The 18,532-nt window shown below is 38.5% G+C and overlaps 1 protein-coding gene across 1 annotated transcript in view; it reads left to right on the forward strand.

Annotated features, from left to right (window-relative positions):
* Positions 1-4,495: 4,495 nt before the first annotated feature.
* Positions 4,496-18,532, forward strand: part of LOC127946905 (receptor-type tyrosine-protein phosphatase eta-like) — a 62,905-nt gene continuing 48,868 nt past the window's right edge. The window contains exons 1-8 of the mRNA XM_052543721.1: positions 4,496-4,577; positions 8,129-8,380; positions 9,008-9,256; positions 13,658-13,912; positions 14,343-14,399; positions 16,164-16,412; positions 16,619-16,888; positions 16,972-17,220. Coding sequence (XP_052399681.1) covers positions 4,496-4,577; positions 8,129-8,380; positions 9,008-9,256; positions 13,658-13,912; positions 14,343-14,399; positions 16,164-16,412; positions 16,619-16,888; positions 16,972-17,220 — 1,663 coding nt within the window. The remainder of the gene's footprint in view (positions 4,578-8,128; positions 8,381-9,007; positions 9,257-13,657; positions 13,913-14,342; positions 14,400-16,163; positions 16,413-16,618; positions 16,889-16,971; positions 17,221-18,532) is intronic.

Here is an 18,532-nt window from a genome sequence, read left to right on the forward strand (position 1 = left end):
TCATAACGGACCTTCCACCCTCTGACAATAACACATGCATATTGGTAATAGTGGATAGATTTTCTAAAGCCTGTTGTCTTCTTCCTCTAAAGGGCCTACCTACTGCCATGGAAATGGCAGAATTGATGTTCAACCATGTCTTCAGGTACTTCGGCATCCCAGAAGATATCCCCCACAACCTCTGTTCCCCTGGTCAGGAGAGCCTTCAGATGTCCCCGCCGTCGACTACTGGTTCCGGGAGAGCGAGAGGGTCTGGGACGCGGCTCATCACCAGCTACAGAGGGCAATCCGCAGACGCATGACGCTAGCCGACCTTCGCCAGTCCGAGGCTCCACACTACCAACCCGGTCAGAAGGTCTGGCTGTCCACACGGAACATCCGCCTGCGTCTACCCTGCCGCAAGCTCAGTCCCAGATTCGTTTGCCCGTTCACCATCACCCAGCAGATAAATCCGGTCACTTATAAACTCCAGCTCCCTCCTGAGTACTGGATTCTCCCCACATTCCATGTGTCACTCCGTAAACCTCACCATCCTTCTGTTTCTCCCTCCACAGAACCTGGCGAAACGGAAGCCCCCCCTCCTCATCTCCTAGATGACGGCGCAGCCTATATAGTCAAGGACATCCTGGACTCCCGGCGGCATGGTGGGCAGCTGGAATATCTCGTGGACTGGGAGGGATACGGTCAAGAGGAATGTTCCTGGGTCCCACGCAACGACATCTTGGATCCCACTTTATTGGATACCTCCCATTCCATTCACCCACTCACCAGCTCCCAGGGGAAGAGGACGCCCACCACATCGTCGGACGGGCCTTGGGGAGGGGGGTACTGTTACAAACACGCCAGGTTCCACCTCCACACAATCACAGTGCACACCCTCACCTCAGTATTAAATCACCTCCACCTGTTCCTCATCACCCACTCATCAGCGCTGCACCATAAAAGCCACACACACGCACTCAGTCTTTGTCCGGTCACGTTCGCCACAAGATCATTCCTGTATGCTTACTATAAGGACTAACTCCTCTTCTACTCTATCCAGAGATTCTCTCCGAAGGACCCAGTTTCCCCGAAGTGCGTGTGTGTGGTTCACTGTTCCCTCCAAGAAGTCACAGCCTTACCTGCACGGATCCAAGACTCCCACTGGCTCCTCACTACCTGCTCCTCTGCTTGTGTCTTTGTTAAATAAACCTCTTCATCTGTAACTCCTCAGCTTCCCGAGTGATCCGTAACAGTATCAGGATTAGAAGTTATTTTTAATTTTCATTTTTTGATTAATAACTTGGATTAATCATTCATTTTGACAGCACAAATGTTTATTGTAAATAGACAACCATACAAGGGTAATTGTTACTAAGCCTGCCCTGGGTACACCAATTTTCTTGTCCATTGACATCGCAGATTCCTGCAGCTAAGCTTGGATGTACAGTTACATTCCATTAAAGGTTATTGATAACATGCCTCTGAAGTTTGACTTTTTGCACCATAACAATACGTATAGGCAACTAGTCATCATATCACTAGTCCTTTAATGCATTGTACTAAAATGCGTTCATTTTCAATGGGCATATATATGAGGCTGAAACAGCTTTTTTTCTTTATATTACTTTTACTTTTATACTTTAAGTAATTTTGAAACCAATACTTTTACTTGAGTAAAAAGCTTGAGTTGATACTTCAGCTTCTACAAAAGTCTTTCTAAACCCTAGTATCCATACTTCTACGTAAGTAATGAATGTGAATACTTTTGACAACAGTGCTAGATACATAATCAACATATGTTCACAAAGCTGACACATCAAAGTTTACTGTTCAGGAATCAGAATTACTCAAACGGTTATGATAATATATATATATACAAGCTCAAACACAAAAATATTAAAAACATTTGTTATAAATGTATAAAAAATGTTGATGTAGGATATGATTTTAGAAACATAATGAAGCTAAAGCCAAAAGTCTACTTATTCTTCATTTTGATATTACAGAACATAATCTCACAAACTGTGAATTTTATGAAACATTTTCTAAGACCATGTCATGTGTGTTTTTAGAGAAGGCTCATAAAAGACTAATACAATTTATTTATGACCCTTGTAAGCTTTGTGCTATTATCTCATGTTTTGACCAGCAAACTGCCCCATTCATGATTCTATTGTTCTTACGAAACGAGCCTTTCACACATCAGCCAGGTATGACACAAAATCCTCATTATTCTTTTATCAATATTCTTTTGTTTTATTCCGCCATTATTAGCCTTTTTTCTGGTATTTCAAGGTTTACCAAGCCACATTGCTTCAATCTCAGCATACATTTATCCCACTATCAAAAGTCTTAAACCTTATTCGGATGGGACTAGTTTTACAGGGGGTTGTTAGAGAAATCTGTGTTTCACAGATGTACTTGGTGATTTTAATCCCGTCGAATCTCCCGCGTCTGTGTTTTTCTCACACAACCTCTGTGATAATTCCAGAGGAAATTACCTACTCTTTTTCAGCAAACTCAGTGATCCTCTGAGAAAACTAATGCCGTCCGAATTTGAATGTCTGTGTTTGCCGGTGATATTTTATTTCCCAACGCGTTTCCTCGTGTATTTTGGCCAATGTGAATTACCATAGATGCTCTTACCGTGCGCATGTTTGATATATTTGCTTTCCGGCAAAGAAATAATAATATGAAAAAAAAAAAAAAAAAATCAAGAGCCAGATCACATAAACTGTTAATACTAGCTAATATCAGCATCAGGTAAGATTACTCACGTTCATTTATGCATTTAGTTACATAATGTTTTAATTACAGATGTACCTTTATGAAAATTAAACTACTACTACAAAAAAAAAGAGAGAACAAGTTAAATTAAAGAAACATAAAGAAACTATACTAGCCATTTAGTATTTAGTATTTATTGTGTAATAATACCAACGGTAATCAATAGCGGCAAAATCTGTGACTAAAACTGTAATTCATCGACTGGCCGTTTGAGGCTGGCTGCAAAAGGGAGTCAACTTTACAGCAGGAAAAAACATGTTTACAACCTGATTCAAAAATTATTTTGGTCTATACAGCTAATTTAACCCTTCATAACAACTGTGAGGGGAGTTATTATTTTTTTTATAACTCACCCGTTTAAATTATATTAAGCCTTAAAGTTCTTCATAATTAAGGGAGTGGCCACTTGAGTGACAGGTGGATTGCCGCTGCTGTCACCACCGTTGCGGTAAGTGGGCATGGTTTCAGCAAAGAGCGGCCCGCTCCGCACACTTTTGGTTTCAAAAATTCTCTTCAGAAACCATCTTGTAGCAGAACTTCACTTGCGTTAGCATCCCATTGACCTCCTATAATTTTGCCGTCACTTTGACAGCGAATAACTTTACATCTGATGCGTTTAAAGACTCCATTTGTCCATTATTTATTTCTAAAGATACACGACAATGTATAAAGGGCTACATTACCTTTAATGTTAAATTATGGCCCTGTAGAAACAGTTTTTGTAAAAATAGGATACTGATTGCATCATTACCACTGGACTCTGTCGCACAGTAGAGAAATTACCATACAGACAGAAGGAAAAGCTCGCAGGCAATTAACTTAATATGGCATACTGGCATTACATTTTAAAATACTATACAAAACAATTAATCAGAATACTTACTCCTGCTCACTCACGCCAAAGAACTCCCCGCTATGGAGCCAAAAGAGTCTCAATAAAGATAAATGCACACACTTCATTCACATATGCACACACAGGATACACAAATGCGCACAAAATTTACAAATGCACACACAAAATTTAAAAAGCACAGAAGATTCACAAATGCATACAAAATTCAGAAATGCACACAAAATTCAGATATACACACACAATTCAGAAATGCAAACAACATTTACAAATGCACTCAAGATTCACAAATGCACAGGACAAGATTCAGAAATGTATTTCTGATGCACACACACATATATCTTGATTTACAAACTGCTTGCGGTCTGTGAACTTCACTGCATTTGTGTGTGAATTTTGAGACTCCCCTGACTTGACTCGACACACAAATGCCTTTTTTTTTAAACAGGGAATTGTCAGCAACCAATCAGATATCTCCCTTCTTTTAGCCAATCACAAGAACGCACTCCACGTGGGGGATTGTTTACTTATAAGCCAATCACATGAACGCTTTCACACAGCGTGATATGCCTGTGGCGCTGCATATTAAAGCCTACATGAAATTGTATGAAAATACAGATGTTTAGATTACAATTCAGGTTTACTTTTTTATAATTTTTATATAAATTTATCAATGTCTCAATATATATAGCCCAGTGACTGCAGAAAATAAGTTAACCATGGATTCATAAATTTGCATTAGGCAATTATTTAATTTTATTGAAATATTTTAATGAAAGAAAAAAAAATTACACCTTTTTGAATATTTAAATTTATCTAAATATTCTTTTGGATGCAATATAGAAGTCACTTTAATTATAATAATTCGGTCCCTACATGAAGAGAAAGTCAGTGGTCCACTGCAAGAGGAAAGTGACTCTACAGCTGCGCAAAGTGAGCCGCCCGCTGCATGAGGAAAGTGAATCGTTCGATGAGGAAAGTGAGTCGTTCGCTAGGAAAGTGAGTCGTTCGCTGCGTGACTCGTGAGGAAAGTGAGTCGTTCGCTTAGGAAAGTGAATCTCGGAAAGTGAGTCTCCTGCTGCGCAAAGTGGGTCGCCGGCTGCGTGAGGAAAGTGAGTCGTTCGCTGCGCGAGGAAAGTGAATCGTTCGCTGAGGAAAGTGAGTCGTTCGCTGATTGGCTCATAAGTAAACAATCCCCCACGTGGGGTGCATTCTTGTGATTGGCTAAAACAAGGGAGATATCTGATTGGTTGCAGATCATTCCCTGTTTTAAAAAAAGGCATTTGTGTGTCGAGCCAAGTCAGGGGAGTCTCAAAATTCACACACAAATGCAGTGAAGTTCACAGAGCGCAAGCAGTTTGTAAATCAAGATATATGTGTGTGTGCATCAGAAATACATTTGTGAATCTTGTTCTGTGCATTTGTGAATCTTGAGTGCATTTGTAAATGTTGTTTGCATTTCTGAATTGTGTGTGCATTTCTGAATTTTGTATGCATTTGTGAATCTTCTGTGCTTTAAAAATGTTGCGTGTGCATTTGTAAATTTTGTGCGCATTTGTGTATCCTGTGTGTGTATTTATGAATCATGTGTGTGCATGTATGAATCCTATGTGTGCATATGTGAATGAAGTGTGTGCATTTATCTTTATTGAGACTCTTTTGGCTCCATACCCCGCTCAAGCTCGCCGTCTCTGCAAGATTAACGATGGCAGTTTTCAGGCACAGCTACTAGAAGATTTACATCTGTCAGACAGGTTGCTGACGTCATCAAGCTTAGTTTGAGTCTGCGCATCAGAAACGGCAGTGCTAAAAATAGCTAAAAATGGGCTTCACTTGTCTCAGTTGAGTTCCAATGGGGTCGCTGTGTTCATTTCTTTTACTGTCTATATGATGGACTAGACACGGATGAATCAGGTCTCTGTCAGCGGCAGCGCGCACACGGCTCACTAAACACTAAAGCTGGGAGTTGATCATTATCATCAGATCGCATAAATCAATTGAAAATTAATAGAACTTATGATTCTGTCAGAAGAAATATGAGCTAAACATCACTAAATATATCCATATATCTCCGTAGATATGCAGCTTTGGACTACAAACCCTTATTGACGCTATTCAGTCATCTATGTCAACACAAATAAACCACTGCATATGTTACTGAATATGATTGCTTGGTGAATTGTCATTCTAAAAATGACTCATGCATATTTACTATTTTGCACTCCTGACATAAATAACTAAATTACTATCACTGAAACAACGTTTTATCAAAACAGTGGTCAAATATCGAAGCTAGAATCTTTAAACTTTCAACTGATACAGTTTCTCCAGATCAAGTAAAGCCCCTTTCACACTGCACGTCGGACACGCAATATTGCCGGAACATTGCCGGGTCGCCTTCTGTGTGAAAGCAACTACGTCCCGGGATTGATTCCCGCATTGAACCCGGGTCAGGGACCTAGTAACATTGAGGGGTTCGACCCGGGACGAGCGTTGTGTGAACAAAAGCCAGATCTAATGACGTGTCGAAGTGATGTAGCGTGTTATCGCGCGACTCTTTTATCGGCTGTTTTGAAGGAAGATCAACGTTTGCGACGAAAACATATGTGCAAACTGTAATGAAGCAGAGATCAGTTAGTTCCTCACTTTCCACGCTGACGCAGAGATCGTTTGCTTGCTTTAGTGAAAGTAAAACGTGCCTAACGTTTGCGACTCGTACATTACGTACATCACGTGCTGATATCACGTGTCGTTACGGGATCTTTACGGGTTGTGTGTGAAAGCACGCGCATATCCCGGGTAAACACTGGCAGTGTGAAAGTGCAAAATCTAGCGACCCGGGAACAATTGCAGCAACACTTTACCTGTGTATTTGCCGGAATGGCAGTGTGAAAGGGGCTTAAGAGAGTGATGTTTAACATAACAGTTTATGCTGTTAAAGTTAAACAATAATAATCTGATCTTTGACAGCAAAGTAAGACTGTCAATTTTTTTTAAATTTCTAATATTCATCGAACTAAAAAAAGAAAAAGAAAAAAAGTTGTATTCGAATTTTTGGTGTGTGTTAATGAGGCTGGTTTAAGACCCAGCCTGGGTATACTTCACATTCCGTGTTCCGGGTTGTGCCCAGCAGCGTCCACACCGCTTTTAAAAGGCAGACAAGCTCCACATGCAGTACCACTTCTGTCTCATCATTCACCTCTTGCATGTGCTGTTGTACGCACAATCTCAAAATTTGCCTGCTCGCGAGCGGGGTGCGTGGCTGTCCGCGAGCCCTCTTGGCGATGAAAATGACATATTGCAGACGGTGCATGGATGTGGAGGGCCGAAGTATATTTTGTCAGTGGCACACGAGATGCAATGATAATGTGTCATTGCATTATAATGTTTTTGTTAGCCTGTCCAGTTAAAGCAACTAGATGAAAAATAATGCAGAACAAAAGAACATCAATGTGGAGAAGATCTTGTTTACATCAAAACTGACACCAAGCCATACACACAGAACACACACGTCATCTATCACCGTTGCACTCGCGTCTTGCACAAGAGAGCCGCATGGTTAGAAAGTCATTTGAAAGTTCAACTTCTTAAAAACATATGTCAAGACTTTATCGTGGGGTTTTCCTCATTCCACTGCCTCTCGTGTTTTTAAATGGAAATGTACTCTATGTGATTGGCTTTCCACACTTTGTATTAAACTATGCATGCATACATGATGCTGTTTTGTTCATAGTTGTTTAAGCAACTGAATTATAATTGGTTTATAAACATTATTTTAAATATTATTCACTTCACAATCATGTATTCTAATGCTTTGAATAAACCTGCATTAATAATATTTTGCTTGATGCACCCTCTTGTAGCCTCAGGAGAGAAGCAAAAAGCTTTCATCACACTAACTGAAATTATGCATTTGAAATTCGAATATAACTCGAATTTTGATAATATATAAGTACAAAATTAGAATTTCAGCCATTTTGACAGCCCTACCGCAAAGGGGTTAAAGTTTAATGGACAGCTGATGAAACTTCTGGAAACTGAACAGTCATAGATACATCAGTGATGTCACACCAGTATAACATTACTGGTTTGACTGCTGGAGTCATTTATACATTTTTCATCACTGCCACAGTAGCAGATACATCAACAGAACGTGAATCTGTCTGTATCTCAGCATGGACCAGTATGTAAACTTACAAAACATTTGTCTTTTGCTTATTTACTCTTGAGTGCTTAAGTTCTGACCCAAAAACAATTACTATTGTAAATAGGATATGTTCTATGATTTTAGTAGATTCCCTTTTAAATTAGTAAATTACGGAGATTTTAGCATTGCTGCCATCTGATTGGATGTTTAATCTGATTGAATCTTCTGAACTTTTCCCCCCAAAAATTCTCACATTTATCTGCTTTAATCAGAGAGCAGTCTGCTTTTATTTGTATCATTTTTACTTCTGTTTAATTTCTCTTTTACCAGCATTTATATTTTTTTATTTTCTCCCCACACAGGGCCAGATGTGATCAAGGACCTCCTAGTGTCGGAAATCACAACATCATCTGTATTTCTGAAATGGGAAGAATCAACTGGATATAGATCTTTCTTTAAAATCCAGTGGACTGATGATAAAACAAATGCAACTACTAACACTTCCTATCTCATCACTGGTCTGACTTCTGGAGTCAATTACACATTCTGCATCACTGCAGTAGCGGCAGATCAATCAACAGAAAGAGAATCTGTCTGTATCTCAGCATGGACCAGTAAGTAGACTTTCAAAACATTTGTCCTTTGTTTATTTACTCTGAGTGTTTAACTTCTGACCCAAAAACAATTACTATTTTAAATAAGATGTGTTCTAACATTTTATGAGATTTTCTCATAAATTAGTAGTACATTTCTGAGATTTTAGCATTGCTTCCAACTGAATTTTGCTATATTAGTGGAAGGATGTACAATAACATATCATTGATGTACCTGGAATATTATAATATTAACTAATATAACAATTTATAATAGCATTGTTCTAACAGCTGTTTTAAATCATTACCAAAATCACAACATCGTCTGTGTTTCTGACATGGGATGAACCATTTGGAAATATATCTTTCTTCAAACTTAATTGGACTGATGAGAAAACATCTAATCATGTAACAACCAATAACACATGGTATAACATCACTGATCTGACTGCTGGAGTCAGTTACACATTTATCATCACAGCTGTTGCAGCAGATAAATCAACAGAAGGAGAATCTGTGGTTACCTCTAAATATACTAGTAAATATACTTCAGATTGACTTGTGCCTTTCATGTATTTATATCTTCACTATGGTAAGTTTTAAATATTAACATTTTAATTCCTAAATGTCTGTCATTTTTACTCACAGAACCTGACATCATTATGAACCTGACAGCTGATGATATTACAACATCCTCTGTTTTACTAAACTGGATTAAACCATATGGCCAAAGCTCTCGTTACCGTGTAGAATATGAAAATAACAATGTGACTGCAGAAGACACCTCCATCAAGTTAAATGATCTGATTCCTGGAGCACAGTACACATTCAGAGTGTTTGCAGTTGCAGCTGATCATGTGACCGAGGGGAGAGCCAATAAGATTTCACTTTATACCAGTAAGACCTCTGATTGGATGTTTAATCTGAATAAATCTTCTGGACCTTCAGTCTTCTCACATTTACTTGCTTTTGGCAGAAAACTGTACAGCAACATCTTAAGCACCTACAAATTCTACAAGTGCTTTATGAATTCCTAATTGAATCAATCTCATGTTTTACATCCATCTCTCACGAGCATTTATGATTCGTCCTTCTCTCCTCACACAGAGCCAAATGTGATCAAGAATCTGAGAGTGTCTGAAATCACAACATCATCTGTGTTTCTGACATGGGATGAACCATTTGGAAATAGACCTTTCTTTAAACTTAATTGGACTGATGAGAAAATATCTAATCATGTAACAACCAATAACACATGGTATAACATCACTGATCTGACTGCTGGAGTCAATTACACATTTATCATCACAGCTGTTGCAGCAGATAAATCAACAGAAGGAGAATCAGTGGTTACCTCTAAATATACTAGTAAATATACTTCAGATTGATTGTGGCTTTCATGTATTTATATCTTCACTATGGTAAGTTTTAAATATTAACATTTTAATTCCTAAATGTCTGTCATTTTTACTCACAGAACCTGACATCATTATGAACCTGACAGCTGATGATATTACAGCATCCTCTGTTTTACTAAACTGGATTAAACCATATGGCCAAAGCTCTCGTTACCGTGTAGAATATGAAAATAACAATGTGTCTACAGAAAACACCTCCATCAAGATAAATGATCTGATTCCTGGAGCACAGTACACATTCAGAGTGTTTGCAGTTGCAGCTGATCATGTGACCGAGGGGAGAGCCAATCAGATTTCACTGCATACCAGTAAGTCCTGATTGGATGTTTAATCTGAATGAATCTTCTGGACCTTCAGTCTTCTCACATTTACTTGCTTTTGGCAGACAACTGTACAGCAATTATCTGAACTTTCTACTGCTTACATTTTAAAAATAGGTTCGTTACTGCTTAATTTCGGCTTCTTTTCATTCCGGCTTGTCATCATTCAAAAAAAAAAAAAAAAAAAACCTTATTATTTCTCAACTACTGGCTCATTTATCGAATGGGTGCTTTCTCTTCTTCCTCCGTAAATTAAGCTACTATAGATAGTTCGGTAGTGAGACGTTTGAATAAATTAGCGTTTGCGATTGACAATGTTGTGATAAGTAGGCTACACCAACTTTGTAACTCGTTAAACATAATGAAGGGAGACGTGAAAGATTGGACATCACGTTGTTTTCATATGGATTACTTTATCACAGAATATCTGTTTTCGGCAGCACTTGTTTAGTTTTAAAGTAGACATGTCAAGCTTTCTATAGATATATCTCTCACGTCTCTTCGTTGAGTATTCACAGAGTAACACTTCATTTTAATGGCGTGTTTGTAAATGAAGATCAGCGCCGACTTTTTCGGGTTATCAGGGGAAAATGACTCATAACGCGTATCCGCGTTAATCGACTCCAGAGGGTTTTAACATATAAATGTTAGTGCTAGCGCGACATACTGATAAGACACTCGGGAGAAAAACAAACACATAACTCCATAATCATACTTTTAAAAATACTATACAAAACAATTAATCAGAATACTTACTCCTGCTTACTCACTCCAAAGAACTCCCCGCTCAAGCTCGCCGTCTCTGCAAGATAACGATGGCAGTTTTCACGCACAGCTACTAGAAGATTTACATCTGTCAGACAGGTTGGTGACGTCATCAAGCTTAGTTTGAGTCTGTGTATCAGAAACGGCAGTGCTAAAAATACCTAAAAATGGGCTTCACTTGTCTCAGTTGAGTTCCAATGGGGTCGCTGTGTTCATTTCTTTTACTGTCTATATGATGGACTAGACACGGATGAATCAGGTCTCTGTCAGCGGTAGCGTGCACACGGCTCACTAAACAGACAGAGACAGTGCTGGGAGTGGATCATTATCATCAGATCGCGTAAATCAATTGAAAATTAATAGAAATTATGATTCTGTCTGAAGAAATATGAACTAAACATCAGTAAATATATGCATATATCTCCGTAGATATGCAGCTTTGGACTACAAACCCTTATTGACGCTATTCAGTCATCTATGTCAACAGAGATAAACCACTGCATATGTTACTGAATATGATTGCTTGGTGAATTGTCATTCTAAAAATGACTCATGCATATTTACTATTTTGCACTCCTGACATAAATAACTAAATTACTATCACTGAAACAACGTTTTATCAAAACAGTGGTCAAATATCGAAGCTAGAATCTGATACAGTTTCTCCAGATCAAGTAAAGCCCCTTTCACACTGCACATCGGACCCACAATGTTGCCGGAACATTGCCGGGTCGCCTTCTGTGTGAAAGCAACCACGTCCCAGGATTGATTCCCGCATTGAACCCGGGACAGGGACCTAGTAACATTGCGGGGTTTGACCCAGGACGAGCGTTGTGTGAACAAAAGCCAGATCTAATGCCGTGTCGAAGTTTATCGCGCAACTCTTTTATCGGCTGTTTTGAAGGACAATCAACGTTCGCGACGAAAACATATGTGCAAACTGTAATGAAGCAGAGATCAGTTAGTTCCTCACTTTCCGCGCTGACGCAGAGATCGTTTGCTTGCTTCAGTGAAAGTATAACGTGCCTAACGTTTGCGACTCGTACATTACATACATCACGCGCTGACGTCACATGTCGTTACGGGATCTTTACGGGTTGTGTGTGAAAGCACGCGCATATCCCGGGTAATCACTGGCAGTGTGAAAGTGCAAAATCTAGCAACCCGGGAACAATTGCAGGAACACTTTACCTGTGTATTTGCCGGAATGGCAGTGTGAAAGGGGCTTAAGAGAGTGATGTTTAACATAACAGTTTATGCTGTTAAAGTTAAACAATAATAATCTGATCTTTGAAGGCAAAGTAAGGCTGTCCAAATTTTTTTAATTTCTAATATTCATCGAACTAAAAAAAAAAAAAGAAGAAAAAAAGTTGTATTCGATTTTTAGGTGCGTCTTATTGAGGCTTTTAAAAGGCAGATAAGCTCCACATGCAGTACCACTTCTGTCTCATCATTCAACTTGTGCATGTGCTGTTTTACGCACAATCTCAAAAATTGCCTGCACGCGGGCGGGGTGCGTGGCTGTCCACGAGCCCTCTTGGCGACGAAAATGACATAATGCAGACGGAGCGCGGATTGCCGAGTGCCGAAGTATATTTTGTCATTGTCAGTGGCACACGAGATGCAATGATAATGTAAGTGTCATTGCATTATAATGTTTTTGTTAGCCTGTCCAGTTGAAGCAACTAGATGTTCTTTAAAAAATAATGCAGAACAAAAGAACATCAATGTGGAGAAGATCTTGTTTACATCAAAACTGACACCAAGCCAAACACACAGAACACACACATCATCTATCACCGTTGCACTCGCGTCTTGCACAAGAGAGCCGCATGGTTAGAAAGTCATTTGAAATTAATGTAAGTTCAACTTCTTAAAAACATATGTCAAGACTTTATCGTGGGGTTTTCCTCATTCCACTGCCTCTCGTGTTTTTAAATGGAAATGTACTCTATGTGATTGGCTTTCCACACTTTGTATTAAACTATGCATGCATACATGATGCTGTTTTGTTCATAGTTGTTTAAGCAACTGAATTATAATTGGTTTATAAACATTATTTTAAATATTATTCACTTCACAATCATGTATTCTAATGCTTTGAATAAACCTGCATTAATAATATTTTGCTTGATGCACCCTCTTGTAGCCTCAGGAGAGAAGCAAAAAGCTTTCATCACACTAACTGAAATTATGCATTTGAAATTCGAATATAACTCGAATTTTGATAATATATAAGTACAAAATTAGAATTTCAGCCATTTTGACAGCCCTACCGCAAAGGGGTTAAAGTTTAATGGACAGCTGATGAAACTTCTGGAAACTGAACAGTCATAGATACATCAGTGATGTCACACCAGTATAACATTACTGGTTTGACTGCTGGAGTCATTTACACATTTTTCATCACTGCCACAGTAGCAGATACATCAACAGAACGTGAATCTGTCTGTATCTCAGCATGGACCAGTATGTAAACTTACAAAACATTTGTCTTTTGCTTATTTACTCTTGAGTGCTTAAGTTCTGACCCAAAAACAATTACTATTGTAAATAGGATATGTTCTATGATTTTAGTAGATTCCCTTTTAAATTAGTAAATTACGGAGATTTTAGCATTGCTGCCATCTGATTGGATGTTTAATCTGATTGAATCTTCTGAACTTTTCCCCCCAAAAATTCTCACATTTATCTGCTTTAATCAGAGAGCAGTCTGCTTTTATTTGTATCATTTTTACTTCTGTTTAATTTCTCTTTTACCAGCATTTATATTTTTTTATTTTCTCCCCACACAGGGCCAGATGTGATCAAGGACCTCCTAGTGTCGGAAATCACAACATCATCTGTATTTCTGAAATGGGAAGAATCAACTGGATATAGATCTTTCTTTAAAATCCAGTGGACTGATGATAAAACAAATGCAACTACTAACACTTCCTCCTATCTCATCACTGGTCTGACTTCTGGAGTCAATTACACATTCTGCATCACTGCTGTGGCGGCAGATCAATCAACAGAAAGAGAATCTGTCTGTATCTCAGCATGGACCAGTAAGTAGACTTTCAAAACATTTGTCCTTTGTTTATTTACTCTGAGTGTTTAACTTCTGACCCAAAAACAATTACTATTTTAAATAGGATGTGTTCTAACATTTTATGAGATTTTCTCATAAATTAGTAGTACATTTCTGAGATTTTAGCATTGCTTCCAACTGAATTTTGCTATATTAGTGGAAGGATGTACAATTACATATCATTGATGTACCTGGAATATTATAATATTAACTAATATAACAATTTATAATAGCATTGTTCTAACAGCTGTTTTAAATCATTACCAAAATCACAACATCGTCTGTGTTTCTGACATGGGATGAACCATTTGGAAATATATCTTTCTTTAAACTTAACTGGACTGATGAGAAAACATCTAATCATGTAACAACCAATAACACATGGTATAACACATTTATCATCACAGCTATTGCAGCAGATAAATCAACAGAAGGAGAATCAGTGGTTACCTCTAAATATACTAGTAAATATACTTCAGATTGACTTGTGCCTTTCATGTATTTATATCTTCACTATGGTAAGTTTTAAATATTAACATTTTAATTCCTAAATGTCTGTCATTTTTACTCACAGAACCTGACATCATTATGAACCTGACAGCTGATGATATTACAGCATCCTCTGTTTTACTAAACTGGATTAAACCATATGGCCAAAGCTCTGGTTACCGTGTAGAATATGAAAATAAAAATGTGTTTACAGAAAACACCTCCATCAAGATAAATGATCTGATTCCTGGAGCACAGTACACATTCAGAGTGTTTGCAGTTGCAGCTGATCATGTGACCGAGGGGAGAGCCAATAAGATTTCACTTTATACCAGTAAGTCCTAATTGGATGTTTAATCTGAATAAATCTTCTGGACCTTCAGTCTTCTCACATTTACTTGCTTTTGGCAGAAACTGTACAGCAACATCTTAAGCACCTACAAATTCTACAAGTGCTTTATGAATTCCTAATTGTATCAATCTCATGTTTTACATCCATCTCTCACGAGCATTTATGATTCGTCCTTCTCTCCTCACACAGAGCCAAATGTGATCTTGAATCTCAGAGTGTCTGAAATCACAACATCATCTGTGTTTCTGACATGGGATGAACCAGCTGGAAATAGATCTTTCTTTAACCTTAATTGGACTGATGAGAAAATATCTAATCATGTAACAACCAATAACACATGGTATAACATCACTGATCTGACTGCTGGAGTCAATTACACATTTATCATCACAGCTGTTGCAGCAGATAAATCAACACAAGGAGAATCAGTGGTTACCTCTAAATATACTAGTAAATATACTTCAGATTGATTGTGGCTTTCATGTATTTATATCTTCACTATGGTAAGTTTTAAATATTAACATTTTAATTCCTAAATGTCTGTCATTTTTACTCACAGAACCTGACATCATTATGAACCTGACAGCTGATGATATTACAGCATCATCTGTTTTACTAAACTGGATTAAACCATATGGCCAAAGCTCTCGTTACCGTGTAGAATATGAAAATAAAAATGTGTTTACAGAAAACACCTCCATCAAGATAAATGATCTGATTCCTGGACGACAGTACACATTCAGAGTGTTTGCAGTTGCAGCTGATCATGTGACCGAGGGGAGAGCCAATCAGATTTCACTTTATACCAGTAAGTCCTGATTGGATGTTTAATCTGAATGAATCTTCTGGACCTTCAGTCTTCTCACATTTACTTGCTTTTGGCAGAAAACTGTACAGCAACATCTTAAGCACCTACAAATTCTACAAGTGCTTTATGAATTCCTAATTGTATCAATCTCATGTTTTACATCCATCTCTCACGAGCATTTATGATTCGTCCTTCTCTCCTCACACAGAGCCAAATGTGATCTTGAATCTCAGAGTGTCTGAAATCACAACATCATCTGTGTTTCTGACATGGGATGAACCAGCTGGAAATAGATCTTTCTTTAACCTTAATTGGACTGATGAGAAAACATCTAATCATGTAACAACCAATAACACATGGTATAACATCACTGATTTGACTGCTGGAGTCAGTAACACATTTATCATCACAGCTGTTGCAGCAGATAAATCAACAGAAGGAGAATCAGTGGTTACCTCTAAATATACTAGTAAATATACTTCAGATTGACTTGTGGCTTTCATGTATTTATATCTTCACTATGGTAAGTTTTAAATATTAACATTTTAATTCCTAAATGTCTGTCATTTTTACTCACAGAACCTGACATCATTATGAACCTGACAGCTGATGATATTACAGCATCCTCTGTTTTACTAAACTGGATCATACCATATGGTCAAAGCTCTCATTACCGTGTAGAATATGAAAATAAAAATGTGTTTACAGAAAACCCCTCCATCAAGATAAATGATCTGATTCCTGGAGCACAGTACACATTCAGAGTGTTTGCAGTTGCAGCTGATCATGTGACCGAGGGGAGAGCCAATAAGATTTCACTTTATACCAGTAAGTCCTGATTGGATGTTTAATCTGAATAAATCTTCTGGACCTTCAGTCTTCTCACATTTACTTGCTTTTGGCAGAAACTGTACAGCAACATCTTAAGCACCTACAAATTCTACAAGTGCTTTATGAATTCCTAATTGTATCTATCTCATGTTTACATCCATCTCTCACGAGCATTTATGTTTCGTCCTTCTCTTCTCACACAGAGCCAAATGTGATCAAGAATCTCAGAGTGTCTGAAATCACAACATCATCTGTGTTTCTGACATGGGATGAACCAGCTGGAAATAGATCTTTCTTTAAACTTAATTGGACCGATCAAAAATTTGACTTGATCAGAAATGCAATAGCAACTACTAACACTTTCTATAATATTACTGGTCTGACTTCTGGAGTCAATTACACATTTATCATCACAGCTGTGGCAGCAGATAAATCAACAGAAGGAGGATCAGTGGCTACCTCAAATTATACTAGTATGCTCTCCACTTTTCCTGTTACTTTTAGTTGTCCTCTTGAAACGTTTTAATCCCCAAATATCTGTCCTTTTTACTCACAGAGCCTGACATCATTATGAACCTCACAGCTGATGATATTACAGCATCCTCTGTTTTACTAAACTGGACTAAACCATATGGCCAAAGCTCTCGTTACCGTGTAGAATATGAAAATAGCAATTTGACTACTGAAAACACCTCCATCAAAATAGATCATCTGATTCCTGGAGCACAGTACACATTCAAAGTGTTTGCAGTTGCAGCTGATCATGTGACCGAGGGGAGAGCCAATCAGATGTCACTGCACACCAGTAAGACCTCTGATTGGATGTTTAATCTGAGTGAATCTTCTAAACTTTCACCCCTAACAGATTCTCAAATTTATTTGTCTGCTTTTGTTTGTATCATTTTTGCATCTGTTTTAATTTCTCTTTCACCAGCATTAATATATATTTTTTAATGCTCAATAACATAAGTACACTGTAAAGTAAGTACATACAAATACATATAATAAAACAAATAAAACAAAAAGAAAACAAGGATAATAAAAACTATGAGAAAAAAAAGATGACAAGCAAAGAAACACAAGAATACATACACTACCACAATTGATACAATAACATACAAACATTAATATACTGTCACGCCCCCGGGCTGATCTGTCTGTTTTTTCCCCATAGTGTGTGTTGTTTACACTTACCATGTGCTTCTGTGTCACCGTGGTGCCCGTCTCCGCCCTCTTGTTTCATTATTATCTTGTTATTGGTCAGCATCACCTGCTCTGCATTATGATAATCACTCCTTCTCTATTTAGTCTCCTCATGTGTGCTGTCTGTTATCAGATCGTTGAGTTGTTCTCGTCCATGTCTCAACTTTATCCACATCGTTTGTTTAGCTTGCCCATTTTGTTTTCATCCTCTAGTTTAGTTTTTTCCCACTTCCTCCTGCTTTCAGGCAGCGCTACTCTCCAGCCTTCCGTGTTAGAGCTCACCGATCGCTGTCACTCCTCTTCTTCGCCGCGCCGCAGCGCGCCACCAGTTCCCCGCCTCCCTGTCAGTTTATCCGTGCATTGCATCAGAGGATTTCCAAGTGGAATTCGTCCAGGAGGCTCTTTTGGATCTGCTCCAGACTGCCCTGTTCCTGGATAGTTTTTGTTTGTTAATTCTTATTTTTATTTTTTCTGTCCTTTTGAAATTAAGCCCATCTAATAAACTGACCTTTTGAGCACCTGCAACTGAGTCCCAGTCTCGCCCTTGACAGAACGATCTGACCATGGACTCAGCAGGTGCAGATCCCCTCAGATCAGCCGTCACCCAGCAGGGCATTCTCTTGGGCCAACATGCCTCCCAGCTAACATCCACGTCCCGGGAGGTTGAGTTCCTTAATGCCAAGTTATCGGAGCTGACTTCCCAGCTCCAGGAACTTCGGAGACAGACATCTGCAAGATCGGAGGACCCCACTAGCCTTTCCTCTACCCGTCATGATCCTGAGCCTCATGCCAACAACCCACCTCCCTATGATGGGAACCCTAACTCCTGCAGAGGCTTCCTGTCTCAGTGCTCCCTAGTCTTTGGCCTCCAGCCCCGCCGGTATGCCCAGGAAGAGACTAAGGTGGCTTATGTT

This window comes from Carassius gibelio, chromosome A25, assembly GCF_023724105.1.
Source record: "Carassius gibelio isolate Cgi1373 ecotype wild population from Czech Republic chromosome A25, carGib1.2-hapl.c, whole genome shotgun sequence".
In the NCBI taxonomy this organism is placed as follows: Eukaryota; Metazoa; Chordata; class Actinopteri; order Cypriniformes; family Cyprinidae; genus Carassius; species Carassius gibelio.